Below are 16,052 nucleotides of genomic sequence, written 5' to 3'. Positions count from 1 at the left end.
ATCACTCAGCCGGTGAAGTTCTCCAGAGCCTCGCTGTCAGCCCCTCCCTCTCCCTCCCTTTCTCCCTCCCTCCCCCTTTCCTGTTCTTGATTACCCTGATTTTCTTCCACTCTCACTTTTCCCCCCCACCCTCTGGCTCTGTCCCGCTCCCAGGCCTGGAGACAGACTTGCAACGAGTCTTGTTGGAATCTTCCAGTCTTTAATGAGCTATCCTAGTTGGCTATCTTCTTAATCGGGGCTTGCTCGTGCCACATAAAGGCCTAGTGTGTGGTTTTACTGAGAAAAGACGTGTTTATATCTTTGCAAAGACTAAGGAAGAAAAAAAAGAAAGAAAAAAAGAAAAAGAGCAACGTGTTAGTCAGCTTTCTGACCCTGTAACATAGCTGGGGTGACAAGCTTACACGGGAACAGGGTTCCTTGTGACTTGTAGTTTCAGAGGTTCCGTTACAGGACTCCTTGGTCTTGTTCTTTTCAGCCTATGGTGAGCCAGTACATCATGGCAGAAGCATACAGCAGAGGAAATTGACTCATCTCACGGCTGGAAAGCGTTGGAGAGAGAGAGAGAGAGAGAGAGAGAGAGAGAGAGAGAGAGAGAGAGAGAGAGAGAGACCCCCACAGCCTGCTTTGAGGACACATCAGCAAAGACCTCTCAGTATCTCCCATTAGTGCCACCATGGGGAGTGAGCCTCTGACACAAGGAGCTTTAGGGATTCACAGGAGCCACACCGTAGCAAGATGTTACATTCAAGCGCGCAGACGAGACAACTCGACGACATCTCTCAAGTTTTTGTAGGTTGGGTTCAGATAAGGGCTTCTTCTTAAGTTATAGAGGGCAGTTTTGTACCCTGCAGTGGTAGGGAGCTAGCTCTCTGGCCTCCTCCTCCTCCCCCACCACCACACTTAACGTCTTCCTCCTAATAGCTCCTTCTAGGCCTGACAGCCAATGCTCCTCACATCCTGCAGACCCCTACTTTCCCCTTTACTTCAGTGTTTACACGGAGTGATTTGAGCTCCCAGCTTCCATAATGACAGGGTCCAGGCCCCTCCTGTTCACAGGGATCATCTTTCCTTCTACCCTGGCGAAGAATGAATGCTTCTTTTCCCGTCTCTGCCCGCAGTTCACTTTGTGAAATCTCTTCCCCAGGACAGGCATATCCTTTAAAAATATTATTTAATTCAGCCCAAGACTGTGCCTCTTCGTGAATATTTGTACTTTGCACAGAGGGTAGTTTCTGTGTGTGCGTGTTGCTTACCACTGAAGATGTATCCTGATTTCAGAGACCTTAAAGCAGAGTTTTGTCTTATAATCAGTGAAAAAAAAGAATTATTTATCTGACTAGAATCTGGAGGAGAAAAGTCAGAAATAGGCTCACCTGGCTAATGATGCAGAAAGAAACATAGTTTCTGGTTTTGGGGAATCAGGAGTAGACCATTTTTCCAGAATCTTTTGATGAGAACCATATAAGCATTCTGAACTTTGCGGAGAGAAATGTTTCCTTAGCCTGCTACAAACCACCACACAGAAGATCAACTTTCAATATTTCAAAAGTGGAATTTTTTGTTTAATGAAATTCGGTGGTGGGGTGGGATTTGTGTTCAGACTTTTCAAATGGATACAGTCCGTGCCCTCCATAGATTCTGGAACTGTCAGCCTATGATCAGTCTCATATCTCCTTATACTAGCCCAGATCCCATCACGAAACCCCACTCTCATGATCTAAGTCCCTTGCCAAAGTCCTGTCTCCTAATACTGCCATTTGGGGCTGGAGATGTTGTTTCAACATACACACTTGCAAGGGAAAGTCTGCTTGTGGAGCCAACACTGGTCTGTGTGTCCTTACCACTGCCCTGGTTCCCATCAGCCCTGGAATTTCCAAGATCACCACCTAGGAACATCGCCTCCCTGTCAACCTGAGCTTTCCCCCTGTACCTAACCGAGGGTTGGCACAAAGTAGGTGTTTGCTCCTCCTTCTGTGCTGGAGGAAACAGGGGAGATAGCGGCTGTTTCATGGGAAACCGAGGTAACAGTGGCTGTTCTTAAGCGTGCTGACTGTTGGAGGGAGCAGGTTGTGCAAACCAGTAGAAAGAGACCATACTAAAATATATATATTTTGAGGGCAATTTTGAGAAAACCAAGCTCTAGGATACCGGTTGTCTAGTGCAGCCCTGGCACCCAGGAAGAACCCAAAGTGGTATTGTTATCCCTCCTACCTGGAGACTTCATGTGCTATGACAAAATATAATTCCCCTTATTATCTGATGAAGACAGCATTTCCTTCTTGACTAGCAAAGATATTGAAGCGCAAACGGGAAGTCTGTTTACCGTAGTGATAAATGGGGTGAAACTCAAATGGAAAGTGTGAGACGATTGCACTTAGACCCTGTCCGGGTTGCCTTCCACATGCGTCCTGAGGAGTTCATCACTTTGTTCCTTTGCCCCATAGTAACTTGCTATCCCCCTCCCCACAGGTCACACACTGGCACAGCCCCTACTTCTTCGCTTACTTCCCCACGGCCAGCTCCTACCCAGCTATGCTTGCGGACATGCTGTGCGGGGCTATCGGCTGCATTGGCTTCTCCTGGGTGAGTATCTCCAAGCCCCTGTGGTGGGCTCTGTTCTTGCATGGGGAGGTGATCCCTTTGCACACAGGACAGAAACGGGGGCTCTGTCGACTGTAGATAGCAGGGCTACTTTGCACAAAGCAGAGTCTGGGCCCCAGGGAGGGAGTTTTTAAGGGAAGAGAAATTCTGAGTGGAATGTAGGAGAGGGAGGAAGGAGAAAGAAGAAAGATAGAGAGAAGGGGAGGAAAGGAGGTGAATAAAGCAAAGGAAGAGGGGAAGGGAATGGAGGGGAGAGGAGGGGAGAAGAGAAGAGAAGAGAAGAGAAGAGAAGAGAAGAGAAGAGAAGAGAAGAGAAGAGAAGAGAAGAGAAGAGAAGAGAAGAGAAGAGAAGAGAAGACGAGGATTTGGCACTTTTTTGTGGATTTTTTTCTTGTTTTTTTTTTTTGTTTTTGTTTTTAATAACCACTTGATTTGAATAAAAATCCCAGTTCAAGGCTGTGACGCTTCCATTCCCCCAAGACCAGAAGATTGGTATGCACTCCGACTTTGGAGAATGTCCTACCCTTGACTCATTCATCTGCCTCCCACCAGCCTACTGCCCAGCCTATCTGATGGGCAAGTAGGCAGAGCAAAAGTGCTAAAAATAGGCCCGTGCCTGCCTACAGGCTACGCATCCCTCCCTGTGTGAGGTCCTTTTCTACATGGAGTGAAGACTTAGAAAGTTCCCTACTCTGAAGGCATCTGGCCTAAGTTTCCCAGTTTTCTGTGTCCCAGCTGTGTGCTTCAGGCGAGATTTGAAACAGATGCCATTGGCTCTCGGGTTCCGGGCTCCAACCATGAAGAGTTCTCCAAAGCCTAGAACTGTCTTTGACTCTCTAGATAGAGAGTATCTCTCATATTTGTGCCTCGGAGCCCAATGGTATTGACTAGCATTGAGCAAGGACCTGAGATATAGAAGGGGAACTGGCTTTTGAATTCTCAACAATCATCAGGGTCCAGCTGAGCTGGCTGCTTCACCACATGGCACCTGATTTCCTTCCAACTGGGATCCTCAGGGGCTGGGCTAGTGGGAGTCATAGCTCATGGGAAAGGCTGAGGTGGCCTTCCTGCTGAAGTCACCATTGCTCTTAGGTCAGGCACTTGGGACCTTCTTCTCCTGGGAACAGACCAAGCCTAGGCTGAATGTACCCTTTCTTTTCATTAAATGTCATCATGGAAGGTTTCATTGATGTAATTCTGCTGCTCCAAAAGCCACTGAATATCTGTCTGGAGACCCAGCATCAACCTCTGATTTATCTGCTTGACTGGTCTTGAGGGAGGAAATGCCTGCCTTCCTGACACAGAGGTTGTGTTGCTTGATAGCTGTGATTCATAACATGGAATGCTGCCCCCTATGCTGGGGATTAGCATTAACCTGGCTGCAATAGATCCCACCAGGATGGGGATAACCATCTGACCGGCAGGGAGAAAGTCTTCAGTTCCTCTTGTCATCAATGTGTCGTAATTCCAGAATGCCTAAGAGCATCCTGGTCACCACGTTGAGCTCGTTAGGTAAAGACCCAAACAAAAATGGAGGCTCAAGTTACTTTTGCCTGGACCTGGAGTACCGAATCAGCCATCTTCTGTGTGCAATGAGAGGAGAGAGGCCAGACACCAAGTCACTGGGGAATTAGAGACTACATAAGATGAGTGATTTGTCTGGTGTTCCTTAGCAGAAGAAAGTAGCCAGTGCCCCTTTCCTTGGCTCCATCCTGCACTCTAAAATTTTCTCGTGGCCATTGAGGAGTCTTCCAGTAGACCTTTTTATATCGTTCTGGTATATGATTAAGTACACCATGTACGAGCAGGCAGGTGTGGTACCGTTCTCCTTACACTAATCTGGATGGACGAAAGAAGTTATGTCCGAGACTGAGTTCAGGCATCTGTAGTCCATCTGAGATTGAGAGAGTTTAAATCTGGGATTCAGCCAGGCATTGACCCCAAATTCTTCAGCAACTGGGTCCTTGTTTCAGCATTAGCTCTTAGAGAAAGAACCATGGCTGTGTGTGTGGTGGGGCTGGGGAAGTTGATGTATCCCGGAACCGTACTCAGCTTATACCCTGGGACCTGTCATGGAGAGATGATACAGTTGGTGAGGTAACTCAAAAGGGGCTCATAGAGATCTACCCTCCGTGGATCCCCGGTGGGTCTCATCTGGAAGGAGAGGAGGAAGAGCAGAGAAATGTCCTCCTTGTAAATCTCTGTCAATGCCGTCAGGCCCTGGCCCTGCTTGCAGGCCTCCTGGCAGAACCAACCTCTGAGGCTCCTGGGATCTCTGGGAAATGAGAACATAGCATTGTCTCAATCCATTTTCTGGTGTGTGTGTGTGGCGGGGGGGAGAGGGGGAGAACAAAATACCATAGCCTGAATCCTTTATAAACATTAGAAGTCTACTCGAGGGTGTGAGGAACATGCTACTGGCATCTGGCGGCAAGGCCTGCGGTGTGATTGCAGCAGAGAAATGTACAGCGGGCAGCAGGCATGCGCGAAGCAGACAAGAGCGCCTGCTCTTAGGGGTGAACTTTCCTGTCTCCATCTAATCCACTCCTGAGACAACCCACTTTCCATCAGTTCATGAGCAAGGAGCCACACAGGCTGGTTGACCCGTAAAGTCCCCCACCTCTTAATACTCTCATCTCGGGTTCAGGTTTCAACGAATGAATGTGGGAGATGCACTCAAATCCCAGAAACCAAGGGATTAATTCCCCACCAAGGGTGGATTTGGGGGGCAAAAATGTGAACTTTTTGTTAAATTGATCAAATAAAAACCACCAAAGAAACAATGCTTTCCTGTGTCGCTCTTTTGTGCAGAGGCCAGCTGCCCTGTGGCTTAGCTGTTCACTCTCTCCCCCCAACCCCCACTGCAGGCTGCAAGCCCAGCATGCACAGAGCTGGAGACAGTGATGATGGATTGGCTGGGGAAGATGCTTGAGCTGCCAGAGGCCTTTTTGGCTGGAAGAGCTGGGGAAGGGGGAGGAGTGATCCAGGTAAGGCGGGGAAAGCTGGAAGGCAGACTTTTGGGAGTGTGGGCTCCACAAAGGACTGCAGCTGCAAACACAAAGCAGTGTCCACGTTGCTCTTTTTCTGTGCCTTTAGGATTCTTCCAGAGAACAGGAAAGCTGGAGCGAACTCCGCTCTTGGAGTTGGTGGGATCTGGATTTAGATCCCGGTGCTCTTTCCCACGAACTAGGACAAGTACTCATGTCCGCTGGCCCTCCTAGTAGATAAAACAGTGGCTACAAGCACCTCAGTGCCACTCGAGTGGCAGATGTTGGGGTATCCGTTGCTGGCCACCATGGTGAAGCATTTTCCAGATGCATTGACTTCTCACTGTGAATTAGGCACTCTATTTGACGACCAAGGAGAGCGTGGCACAAAGCAACTGATAACATAGCCCTGAGCTTCCAGCTCAGAAGTTTATAGACCTTGTGTCTATGTCTTCTAGAACCTAAGGTCTTGCTGCCACCCTCAGAGTCCTGTCTCTACCCCAAGCGACAGCTGTGGCCATGCTTCAACGGCTGTACGTGTGACTTGGCTGTATGTGTTATTTGTCGGTGGGCCAACAGCTTACCTAAGGTTTCTGCTATGTCTATGCATACATTTAATTCATTCTCTGTATTCATCACGAGCAACTGCAGAGCTCACATGAGGGCTCACAACAGATGCAAACGACAGCCGTGGTGAATTTTCCATTCCGCCAGGATCTTCAGAGCGAATGATCGGAATTTATGCCTTTTTTTTTTTTAAATTAAAAACAAGGTCTGACTATGTTGTCCTGGCCTGGAACTCACTATGTAGAGCAGGCTGGCCTTGAGCTTCGAGGTCCACCTGCTCTGCCTCCCAACTGCTGGAATGTACCCACTATGCCCCCGCCCCCCTGGCAAATGTGAATCTTTAAAAAAACATTTTGTAACATGGACAATGAACTACATTAAGTCAACACCCCTCCTTATGCTATTTTTCTCTTGTCAAGTTCATGGTTGTAACACTGAGAATGTATTACTAACCTTAGAGTAAAGAAATATTTATGAACACACACACACACAGACACAGACACAGACACAGACACACACACACACACACACACACACACACACACACACACACAGTTTCCTCAGGAGCTCTGATAAGCAGTGATAGCTCCACACACAGCACCAGGGCTGACTAAACTAGGAAGTAAGGCCCTCAGTTTGCAGTCCCGGGACTATTCGTTTTAACTTCCCACGTGTTTTAACCTCCAATGTATGGTCTCTTTCTTAGGGGTGCTGCTACACACAGGTTAGTGGCTTCGAATACAGTTCTTATCCTATGGTTCTGAAAGTCTGACCTAGGTTTTAATGAACCAAAATCAAGATTGTCATCTTAGAAGCCCAAGGGGAAAATCCATTTCCCCACCTCCTCAAGTTTTCTAAAGCCTTCTGGAATTCCTTGGCCTGTAACAACTCCCATCTCCACCTCCCGGAGCAGCTGCGTTCCATCGCGCTGACCTTTCTCTCACTGTGATGTTCTGACTGCAGATGTGAAATCGGGTCTCTACTTTTAAGGACCCGTGTGATAGGATTGGGTCCACTCTGATAATCCAAGGTAATCTTTCCAAGTCAAGGTTCTTAATGTAATCACATTAGCAAAGTCCCCTTTCCCCAGAAAGGTAAACAATCTCCGTCTGGGAAAGAGGCCTGGCATCTTGGTGCTGGGAGGGAGATACAGCCTGTGTTAGTGCAGTCTGCAGGAGAGCTCGGCAAGGATTTGTTCTCAGTGGGGTCCTAGCCTCTGCCTGAGGAGAGTCAAACTCAGCAGGGCTCCAGTGGGCCTGAGACTATGAATCTTGTCCATTCTAGTGCATTAAATGGGCAGGTCAGTAGGCCAGCAGTCCTTGTGGCTCAAACCACTCTCTCATAGCCCTTTGTCACATCTAGGTCACCGTAAGTAGGGAGCTGATAAGAATGAGCTACCAGAGTTAGGTTGGCTGAGACCCACTTGTAATACCAGCAGTTGAGAGGAAGAAGCAGGAGGATCAGGAGTTCATGGTCATTCTTGGTGAATTCACGCCAGCTTTGGCCACATGAGACCCTATTAAATACATACATACATACATACATACATACATACATACATACATATTACCATATGGCTTATTATTCTATTATAATATACTATTACATGTATGTAGTAAGTAAGTGTACACATATGTTGTACCCTAACAGGTATAAATGGATACTGTGAACCAGACTTCTAAAAATGGCAGCAGGAATGTTCTAGGGAAGTCCCAATATAACTGCACAGAACTGTTTTTTGTTTTCAGAGGTTGTGTGGCGTGGCCAAACTTCCTTGGGTAATGTTACAGAAAGGCGTTGCCCCGTTGCTCTTCCAGCCCCGAGAAGGTCTAGGTGAAGCCCTGGTAGCTTCCCAGGTGCTGACGCCGGAGTCCTGACTTTCCAGGGACATGACCATCGTCCTTCACAAGGACAATCAAGTCAGAGTGTCCAGAGAGGTCTGCAGCCTTTCAGGGCTTCAGAGGTCAGCAGAGCTGTCCTCAGAGGCACGGCCTGGAATTATGGTTTATTTATTTCTGGGCAGGCATCTCACTCTTTGAAGTAGGCCTGCCCCTACAGCAAACTTTTCACGGTAACTCCACATCTTGGTTGAGCTTTTAGCATTGGTAAACCCTGCTACCTCACGAACAACTCAGCTCTTTATCTACCTTGGGGCATTTCCTCTGTCCGGTGTTTGTGAGGAGGCCATTTCGACCCTTTCCAGAGACTTGAGTTTCCATAGACTTAGTACCGTTTTCTAAGGTCTCCCTCTCCTCCCTCTCCCTCTCCCTCTCCCTCTCCCTCTCCCTCTCCCTCTCCCTCTCCCTCTCCCTCTCCCTCTCCCTCTCCCTCTCCCTCTCCCTCTCCCTCTCCCTCTCCCTCTCCCCCTCCTCCCTCTCCCTCTCCCTCTCCCTCTCCCTCTCCCTCTCCCTCTCCCTCTCCCTCTCCCTCTCCCTCTCCCTCTCCCTCTCCCTCTCTCCTTTTTGGTCATTTTCTCCTCTACATTTTCAGTGAATTGCTCCTGGTTTTCTGTTTATCACTGTAATTTTCCACATCGCCAACTTACTATCTCCCATGTCAATTTCAATTACACTTCCTTACTTTTATAAATGATTGCGCCCTCTGTGTTTATGGATAATGGGCACTCGTTGCAAAAATGGGAAAATGCAGAGACTATTTTGGAGTCTAATTCTCTCTAGTTTTAGTCCGGTATCTCTGTATGTGCGGATTACATACATCGAGAAGATACAATACGTACACGTTTTCAGCATGAAGTTTTCTCATATTTTTCACTGTGCGAGTATTTAGATTTCTTGTTACTGTTGCGTGTGTACATGGTAGGTGCACATGGATTCTCACGGGGAGGTCAGATGACAGCTCTGTGAAGTGAGTTCTTTCCTTGTACCTTCATGTGGGTCACCAGACTTGAAGGACAACATGTCTTCCCACTCAGCCATCCCTCGGCTATTGTAAACTTTTTTCTCGATTTATTTTTTTTTCGGTAGTAAACAAAGCAATGGGCTTCATTATAACACTTTTACACACATGCTGTTATACTTTATTTTTATCTGCCTTCTTTTTCCAGCACTCTCCCTTGCCCTTCCCGTTACTCTCATATTGCCCCCCGCCCTGAGTCTTGTCCAAATATTTTTTGAGAATATTATTACTGAACAATTTTTTTTACGATGAACCATGATTTATGTAAATAACACCTAAGATATCCATGTCATATTACGCTTTCCAGTCATGTGAGAAAGATTTTGGAGGACAGCCTTTAGAATGAGGGCGACTGCCTTCCAAGACCATCAGCTTCCTCCCCATGTCACGTAAGCACTCCATCAAGACCAGAATAGGACGACAGAAGAGAGTACTTCTGGGTCACTAGTCAAACCGTGAAAACAATTTCATTTTCGAGTCTTTAGTATCCAAAGATGAATCTTCTAGTTTGGTACTTCTCAAAGAATTTTACGAGTAACAAAGTTCATTGAATAGCTATTACAAATCTGACTGTATTTTAGCCCATTTATCGTGCTTTATGTAATCGATTTTCATCCTCAAAATAATTACGAGGATTGGTTGAATTATCAACCTCAGTTTTCATAGCAAAGAAATTGAGGCTCAGACAAGTCCAGCGGCAGAAACTCATTAAAAGCAGTGTATAAAGATGGTGTTAAGTATTACTACCAGCTCACTCAGGCTCTTTGCTTGGGAGGTTTGAATGCTACCATTGGGTTAAACCATCTTTTCAGTAAAGATCTCATTTTGAGAAGTCCCAGCCTTAGGTTAGGACTAATTCTGGCCTCTCTCAGCCCAGGCTGCAACAAAGCCCCGGTGAGCTCAACCCACTTAGTTTGGTTTGGTGGAAAGCACACCTCCTTGTGTTTACTGCAGGGAGCTGGCTGGCCCTTTTCAGTTTACTAGGCTGATTGTCTGTAATTTGTGAGGCCTAAAAGAGCACTGAGCCCAGTGACAGCCCGCGAGGCAGCCTGCCTTATCGATTCCCTCAGAGCTGTAATCACAGCTTAGCATCGGGCGCAGCAGTGGGTGTCTGAGCCCAACAGCAGACCGTCATTGTGAGGCCGGACAAATGAGACCTGCAAAATGGGTCTCTTAATTGGGTTTGAAAGCTCTTGTGGAAGAAAAGCTGCCAATTTCTTACCCTGTGTGGGGTGACATTTGTAAAACCTAGAAGATGAAAAGACCTTTCGGCTCAGGGCATCAGCAGCCCTGAGCATCAACTCTCCCAAAAGGTCCCTCCCACCTCAGAGCAGGCTCGCCATGGCAACCTTTGTCTGTCTGAAGCAGAGGCATTGGCGAGCTACACAAAGAGGTGAAGAAAACCGGTTTCAGGTAAACGAAGGTTCAAGTGTGTGGGCTTAGCTTGGTGCAGCTCAGGGCTGTTCAATCCCCCTTTTCTCAGCCACGAGGCACGAGGGTCAGCATGGGCTCTTCAAGTCTCTCCTTCCCTCCCTCCCTCCCTCTCTTCCCCTATCCCTCCCCCACTCTGAACAAGTCACTCATCTTGTTCAAATTTGCCCAAACTGAATCTTGTAGTGGCATGTTGAGATCCAATATTCTAAGGATGATTATTTTTCACAGTGAACTTTGTTGATATTTCTTACATTTTGTTTTGTTGACAAAAAGAAATTTCTGTCAGAATATAGAGTGTTCCCTCCAAGTCCATAGTGAACTATTCAGAATTCTAAAGGTGTCCAGGGCTCCGAAGAGAAGGTAGATTTTTTTTTTTTTTAAATTTTTTTTCCCCTCAAGACAGTGTTTCACTATATAGCCCTGGATGTCCTGGAACTCAAACGTAGAGATCTCTGTCTCTTCTCTGAGCGCAGGGACTAAAGGCTTGTACCACTCCAATTGCCCCCTCCACCCCCTCCACCCTCTCCACCCCCTCCACCCTCTCCACCCCCTCCCGGAGTTGAGGATGTAACCCAGGGCCTTGTGCTTGTCAGGCAAGCGCTCTACCCCTGAGCTAAATCCCCAACCCCTGCCACTCCAATTTTTGTTTTGTTTTATTTTTTCAAGACTGGGTTTCTCTGTGAAACATAGGCCTGGCTGTCCTGGTCCCACTTTGTAGACCAGGTTGGCCTCGAACTCACAAAGATTCTCCTGCCTCTGCCTCTGGCTCTGCCTCCTGAGTACCGGGATTAAAGGCATGCGCCACCACGCCAGGGGCCCACTATCTATCTACTTTTTAACAGACAGACCCTGAAAAACAAAATGTGCTCAGGCAGTCTGAAATAAGCGAGTCAGGAGAGAAAATACAATGGGATGCACAGGCAAAGTCGGAGACCCAGCGTCTGCTTTCACAGACTTGAATTTCCTGAAATGGCTGCCAGTCTTGTCGGCCTTCTTTGACGTGGTCTGAAACTATGCAGGACGAGTGTTGGAAGTACGGCCTGAAGGAAATGTGTAAGTCACTCGGAGGCCGAGTGAAGACCGTGGTCTGTTTATCTGAACTCATGCATTACAGCTACAGAAACAGGGATACGTGTACCTCGCTTGAAAGTGCCCCTCACTCAGGGACTAGGACTTGATTCCAAAGAATAAGTGAAAGTAGTGGATGGGAAAAATCAAAGTGGGAGATCGTGATTGACGGAGGGGGTAAAAATATTAATAGGAAAAATTTGCACCTCTACGTAATTCACTGTGTATTTATCTGAAAAACTCCACGGTCTTATAAACTTTCAGAGTCAGCAAAAATCTGAAGGGTTTCTCCTGGGAATTTGCCTCCCAGGGAAGTGGAGTGCAAATGCTAGGAGGTACCAAGAAAAATCAGAGGTTCATTTTTAACTATACCCACGTCATACTGCAAATCTGGTGGGATGTTGCAGACAAAAAACATTAAAAATGGGATTATTTTACAAATTAAATGGGATAAGTAATACAGTGGGCACTGAACCCATTTCTCTCGCTCTTGAGTTCAAAAGATGAATTGCGTACCAAAGTTTTCTCTGTTGCTGAAGCAAATGGTTGGGATTTCTTGCACTGGCTTGCTAGGCCTGCCCCAACAAAGCCCAGAGCAGCAAAGATGGCTGAAACTGCACCTTCGTTGCTCCGAGTCCTGCATGAAGGCTGAAGGCTGAGACTGAGGTGTCAGCAGGGTTGTTTTCCCTTAGGTTTAGTCTTGAACTGCTATTTACTACCTTCCCACTTCTGCCTTTTCATGGTCTCACCTCTGTGTATGTCACGTCTGCTGCCTAATTTTTTATTCTCAGGACACCATTCAGATTAGTTTCAGATCTACCCTAAAGATTTCATTATTACCTAAAGGTGCCCTCCGCCTCTCCCTCTGTCCTTACTGCTTCCTATATCTTTGCCTTTTTCTCCTTTTCTTATGGATATTTTGAGACCTTCTCAAACTGTAACCTTACCCAGCTTGGTACCCGTTATATGCCCAGGTTGGCCTTGAACTCAAAGATCTCCTCAAGCCTCAGCCTCCTTAGTGCTAAGACTACACGTACATACATGGCATAAACTGTGTTTAGCTTAAAAGGTCCTATTACTAGAAATGTAGAACATTCTGAGATGCTGGGGTCTAGGGATTCAGTACGTGGATTGCAGGGAGGGAGAGAGCACAGTTCAGCCTGTTACATTGAGGATTGGAAGAAGCCTTCCAAGCCAACCTCCACGTGTCAAGGAAAGTGCATTCTTATGTTATAAGCAAATACAAATTGTTCTGTCCACATGCATAGGAACACAGAGCAGGGATTGGGCAGGCTGCCCTGGATCAGTCTCTTCCTCTGACGGAAGTGGAGACAGTATGTCCCAGACCAGGCCTAAGGAACCCATGAGAGAACACCTGCAGAGTCTTGTATATGCTACAGGATCAGAGTGTTAGCTCACTGGGACATAATATGGATAAAACAATGTCAAACTAATTACAAGAGCTAAACCAGCCCCTGCAGATGTTAGATGCAAAAATGAGTGAATTTTGCAATTTCTGGCTCAACTTTTAAAGGAAACTATGGACATAAATAATATGTCTTCCAAAAGTTTAGACTGGGACTTCTTTGCAACATTTCAAATTTCATTTGGCCTTTTTTCTCTTGGATTCAGGGAAGTGCCAGCGAAGCCACCTTGGTGGCCCTACTGGCTGCTCGGACTAAAATGATCCGCCAGCTGCAGGCAGCCTCCCCAGAGCTGACACAAGCTGCTCTCATGGAAAAGCTTGTCGCTTACACATCTGATCAGGTGAGCGTGCTGGTACAGGCATTGACCCAACACCCAACATCCCTCACCCGCCATCCTCGACCACAGTGCTGAGTCCAAGGAACAGTTAGCATCACGTCAAACCCGAAAGCTGTTCCTCAGGGACCGTGAGGCGGAGGAACTCCTTATTCTATCGTGGGAGCTTGACCGATCTAGTCAGAAATAAAATACACGTATGAGAGCCTCCACAACTGGCTGGATACCACTTCTGTAGTGTGGAACTGTTCAGCGTCCCTGTGGCTTGCCTTTAAGGCTCCACTGTGGAAAACCTGGAAGCGAGACTCCAACCTGATGCCAAATCCTAGCTCAGTAAATCATGTACATTCTCAAAGCCTACTTTTTTTTTTTTAATTTCCAAAAGGGATAAAAAAAATCATTGCTATGAGCACTCAGTCCAGGTTATAGCTTGAGAAGACTGACTTAGACTTCATCATAATGCTCGTAAAACCCTACAAATAAAAGCAAATAGAAATGTAGTAGTTTTACCTCACTTACCGTATTTGCTTGATTTTTCCATTGACTGTTTCTGCTGCTTCTTTTTCTTTATTTTGTCTTGTTAGTTTTTTGAGGAATGAGTGAGGGGGTTGAAACAGGCTTTCTCTGTGTAGTCCCTGAACTCTGTAGTCCAGGCTGGCCTCGAACTCAGAGATCTGCCTGCCTCTGCCTCCCAAGTGCTGGGATTAAAGGAGTCCACCACCACCCAGTGTTTTTTTTTTTTTTTTTTTTTTATCATACAGCCTTGTTTGTGTCCTTTGGTGTGCCAATTACTAGACACTTACATCTACATGTATTTAAAATCACTCGAGCGAATGGAAAAGTTAATCAGTGGAGAGCCATCACGCACTCTGACAGGATTTGATTCGTTAAAACCGGAAAGCAAGATTCCGGGAAAGAAACAAGTCCAGGAAAGGGGGTGCTTTCGAAACGGAGGCAGGGAAGATATGAACTCTAGCACCTTCATGGGGCATCGAGAGCCTAGAGCCAGGACTCTGCAGAACCTGTGACTCGATTGCCATTCTTGACTTACTATTCATTCCTGTTGCAGGCACATTCCTCCGTAGAAAGAGCTGGATTAATTGGTGGAGTCAAAATAAAAGCAATTCCTTCAGATGGCAACTACTCCATGAGAGCTGCTGCCCTTCGGGAGGCCCTGGAGAGAGACAAGGCGGCTGGCCTGATTCCTTTCTTCGTAAGTCCAGTGTTCAATGGAGATGGCACTGTGGGGTCCTCTGGGTCCTGTCTGGGCCTGGGGTAAAGTTTGAGGAGTGTGTGGTGTGTGTGTGTGTGTGTGTGTGTTCTGGGAAGAGGTAGTCATTGTCTTCCCTTGTTGTAATGGCTTGAATGAAAAATATCCCGCCTCCCCCATAGTGCGAGGCATTTGACCACTTGGTCCCTAGGTCTTGGCACTATTTGGAGAGTTTTCGGTGGTGCAGCCTTTCACTAGAAGTGAGCTTTGAGAAAGTTTTTAAGCCTTGCACCATTTTCAATTCACTCTTTTTGCGTCACACTTGGCGCTCGGGATATGAATCCTTATCTTCCTTGCCCCTCCCGCAATGCCTGTGGCCTGCCTTCATGATGTCCCTGCCATTTAGGACATTAACCTTTTGCAACAGGAAGCTCTGATACACACCTCCTTCTTTGTCTCGGTCATGGTGTTCTATCACACCACCAGAAAAGTAACCAGGAAACGTGTACGCCCACAGGTGATCTCGTCACACTCCAGAGGATGCCTCAAAGCTTATAGTCACACAGACAGTCCTGGTCAAAATCAGCGGGTCTCAAGACGAAACAAAACGACATGAATGTGAGAAAGACTTCTAAAGAGGAAGGGGAAGCGTCCAGGGTAGAAAGGAGATAGGAGGGAATGGGCTTCGAGAGTAACCAGAACATGTTAGAATGTGTATCAAAAGGCCAAGGAGTAAAATTATATTTTTTTAAAAGAATAACTATAGGCTGTCCTGCCCGGGTTCGTTGCTCTCAGCTGAGAAGGTTCATTTGTGTGAGTCTTGTGAGCAAAGCGGTAACATTTCCCTCCAAGGTAAAAATATCTAACTAGCCAAATGGCATGCAGGGCCCAGAGCTGCGTTTTAGCGGGGGGATGCACCTGGAGTCTGGGAATTGTCATGTTTCTGACATAGCCACAGCAGTATGTTCTGCCTGGGACTAATATGTCATGTTGGAAGCAATTAGAGTGTCATGACTGTGGCTCTGTGGATATTCTGTCTGGCTACACAGTATTACCCAAGGGAGCTTTAGGAATGCTGACTCTGGGCCCCTTTCCTGTAGAATTTTGGAAGCACGACCACGGGTAAAACCAGGCGCATTAAATAGCAAGATTCTAGTGTGCGTCTGGGTTTGAAAAAGATGTTTAGAAGAATCTCTCACTCCTTTTATTGTTCAGTGTTGGGGATGGAACCCAGGGCTCACAGGAGTAACCCTAACACATGGTGTAGGGTACCTGCATCCAAACCTTTCTATAATTATAATAATAATGATTATATTATATTGGTGGTAGTGGTATACTTATAGAATAGTAACTTTCCATGTAGCTTTTTAAAGCAGTCCTCGGTGTCGTTATTCCTCCCTCAGCTCCTGCTTTACACCACACCCCTGTCTCTCCCTCCATGGGATCTTTCCTGCTCCATTATTCTATCCACCTTCACATCACCTATATCCTACTATCCTTCCATTCTT

At 46.7% G+C, this 16,052-nt stretch overlaps 1 protein-coding gene across 9 annotated transcripts in view; it reads left to right on the top strand.

Moving 5' to 3' along the window:
• Positions 1–16,052, top strand: part of Ddc (dopa decarboxylase) — a 90,503-nt gene that overhangs the window by 19,432 nt on the left and 55,019 nt on the right. For 8 of the 9 annotated variants that reach the window (NM_012545.4, NM_001270852.1, XM_087582292.1 and 5 more), the window contains 4 exon segments: positions 2,470–2,583; positions 5,469–5,588; positions 13,206–13,340; positions 14,404–14,547. In NM_012545.4, the coding sequence (NP_036677.1) occupies positions 2,470–2,583; positions 5,469–5,588; positions 13,206–13,340; positions 14,404–14,547 (513 nt within the window). 9 annotated transcript variants of the gene reach the window in all.

This window comes from Rattus norvegicus, chromosome 14, assembly GCF_021556685.1.
Source record: "Rattus norvegicus strain SHRSP/BbbUtx chromosome 14, alternate assembly SHRSP_T2T, whole genome shotgun sequence".
In the NCBI taxonomy this organism is placed as follows: Eukaryota; Metazoa; Chordata; class Mammalia; order Rodentia; family Muridae; genus Rattus; species Rattus norvegicus.
This window is presented reverse-complemented; position numbering and strand designations above follow the sequence as displayed.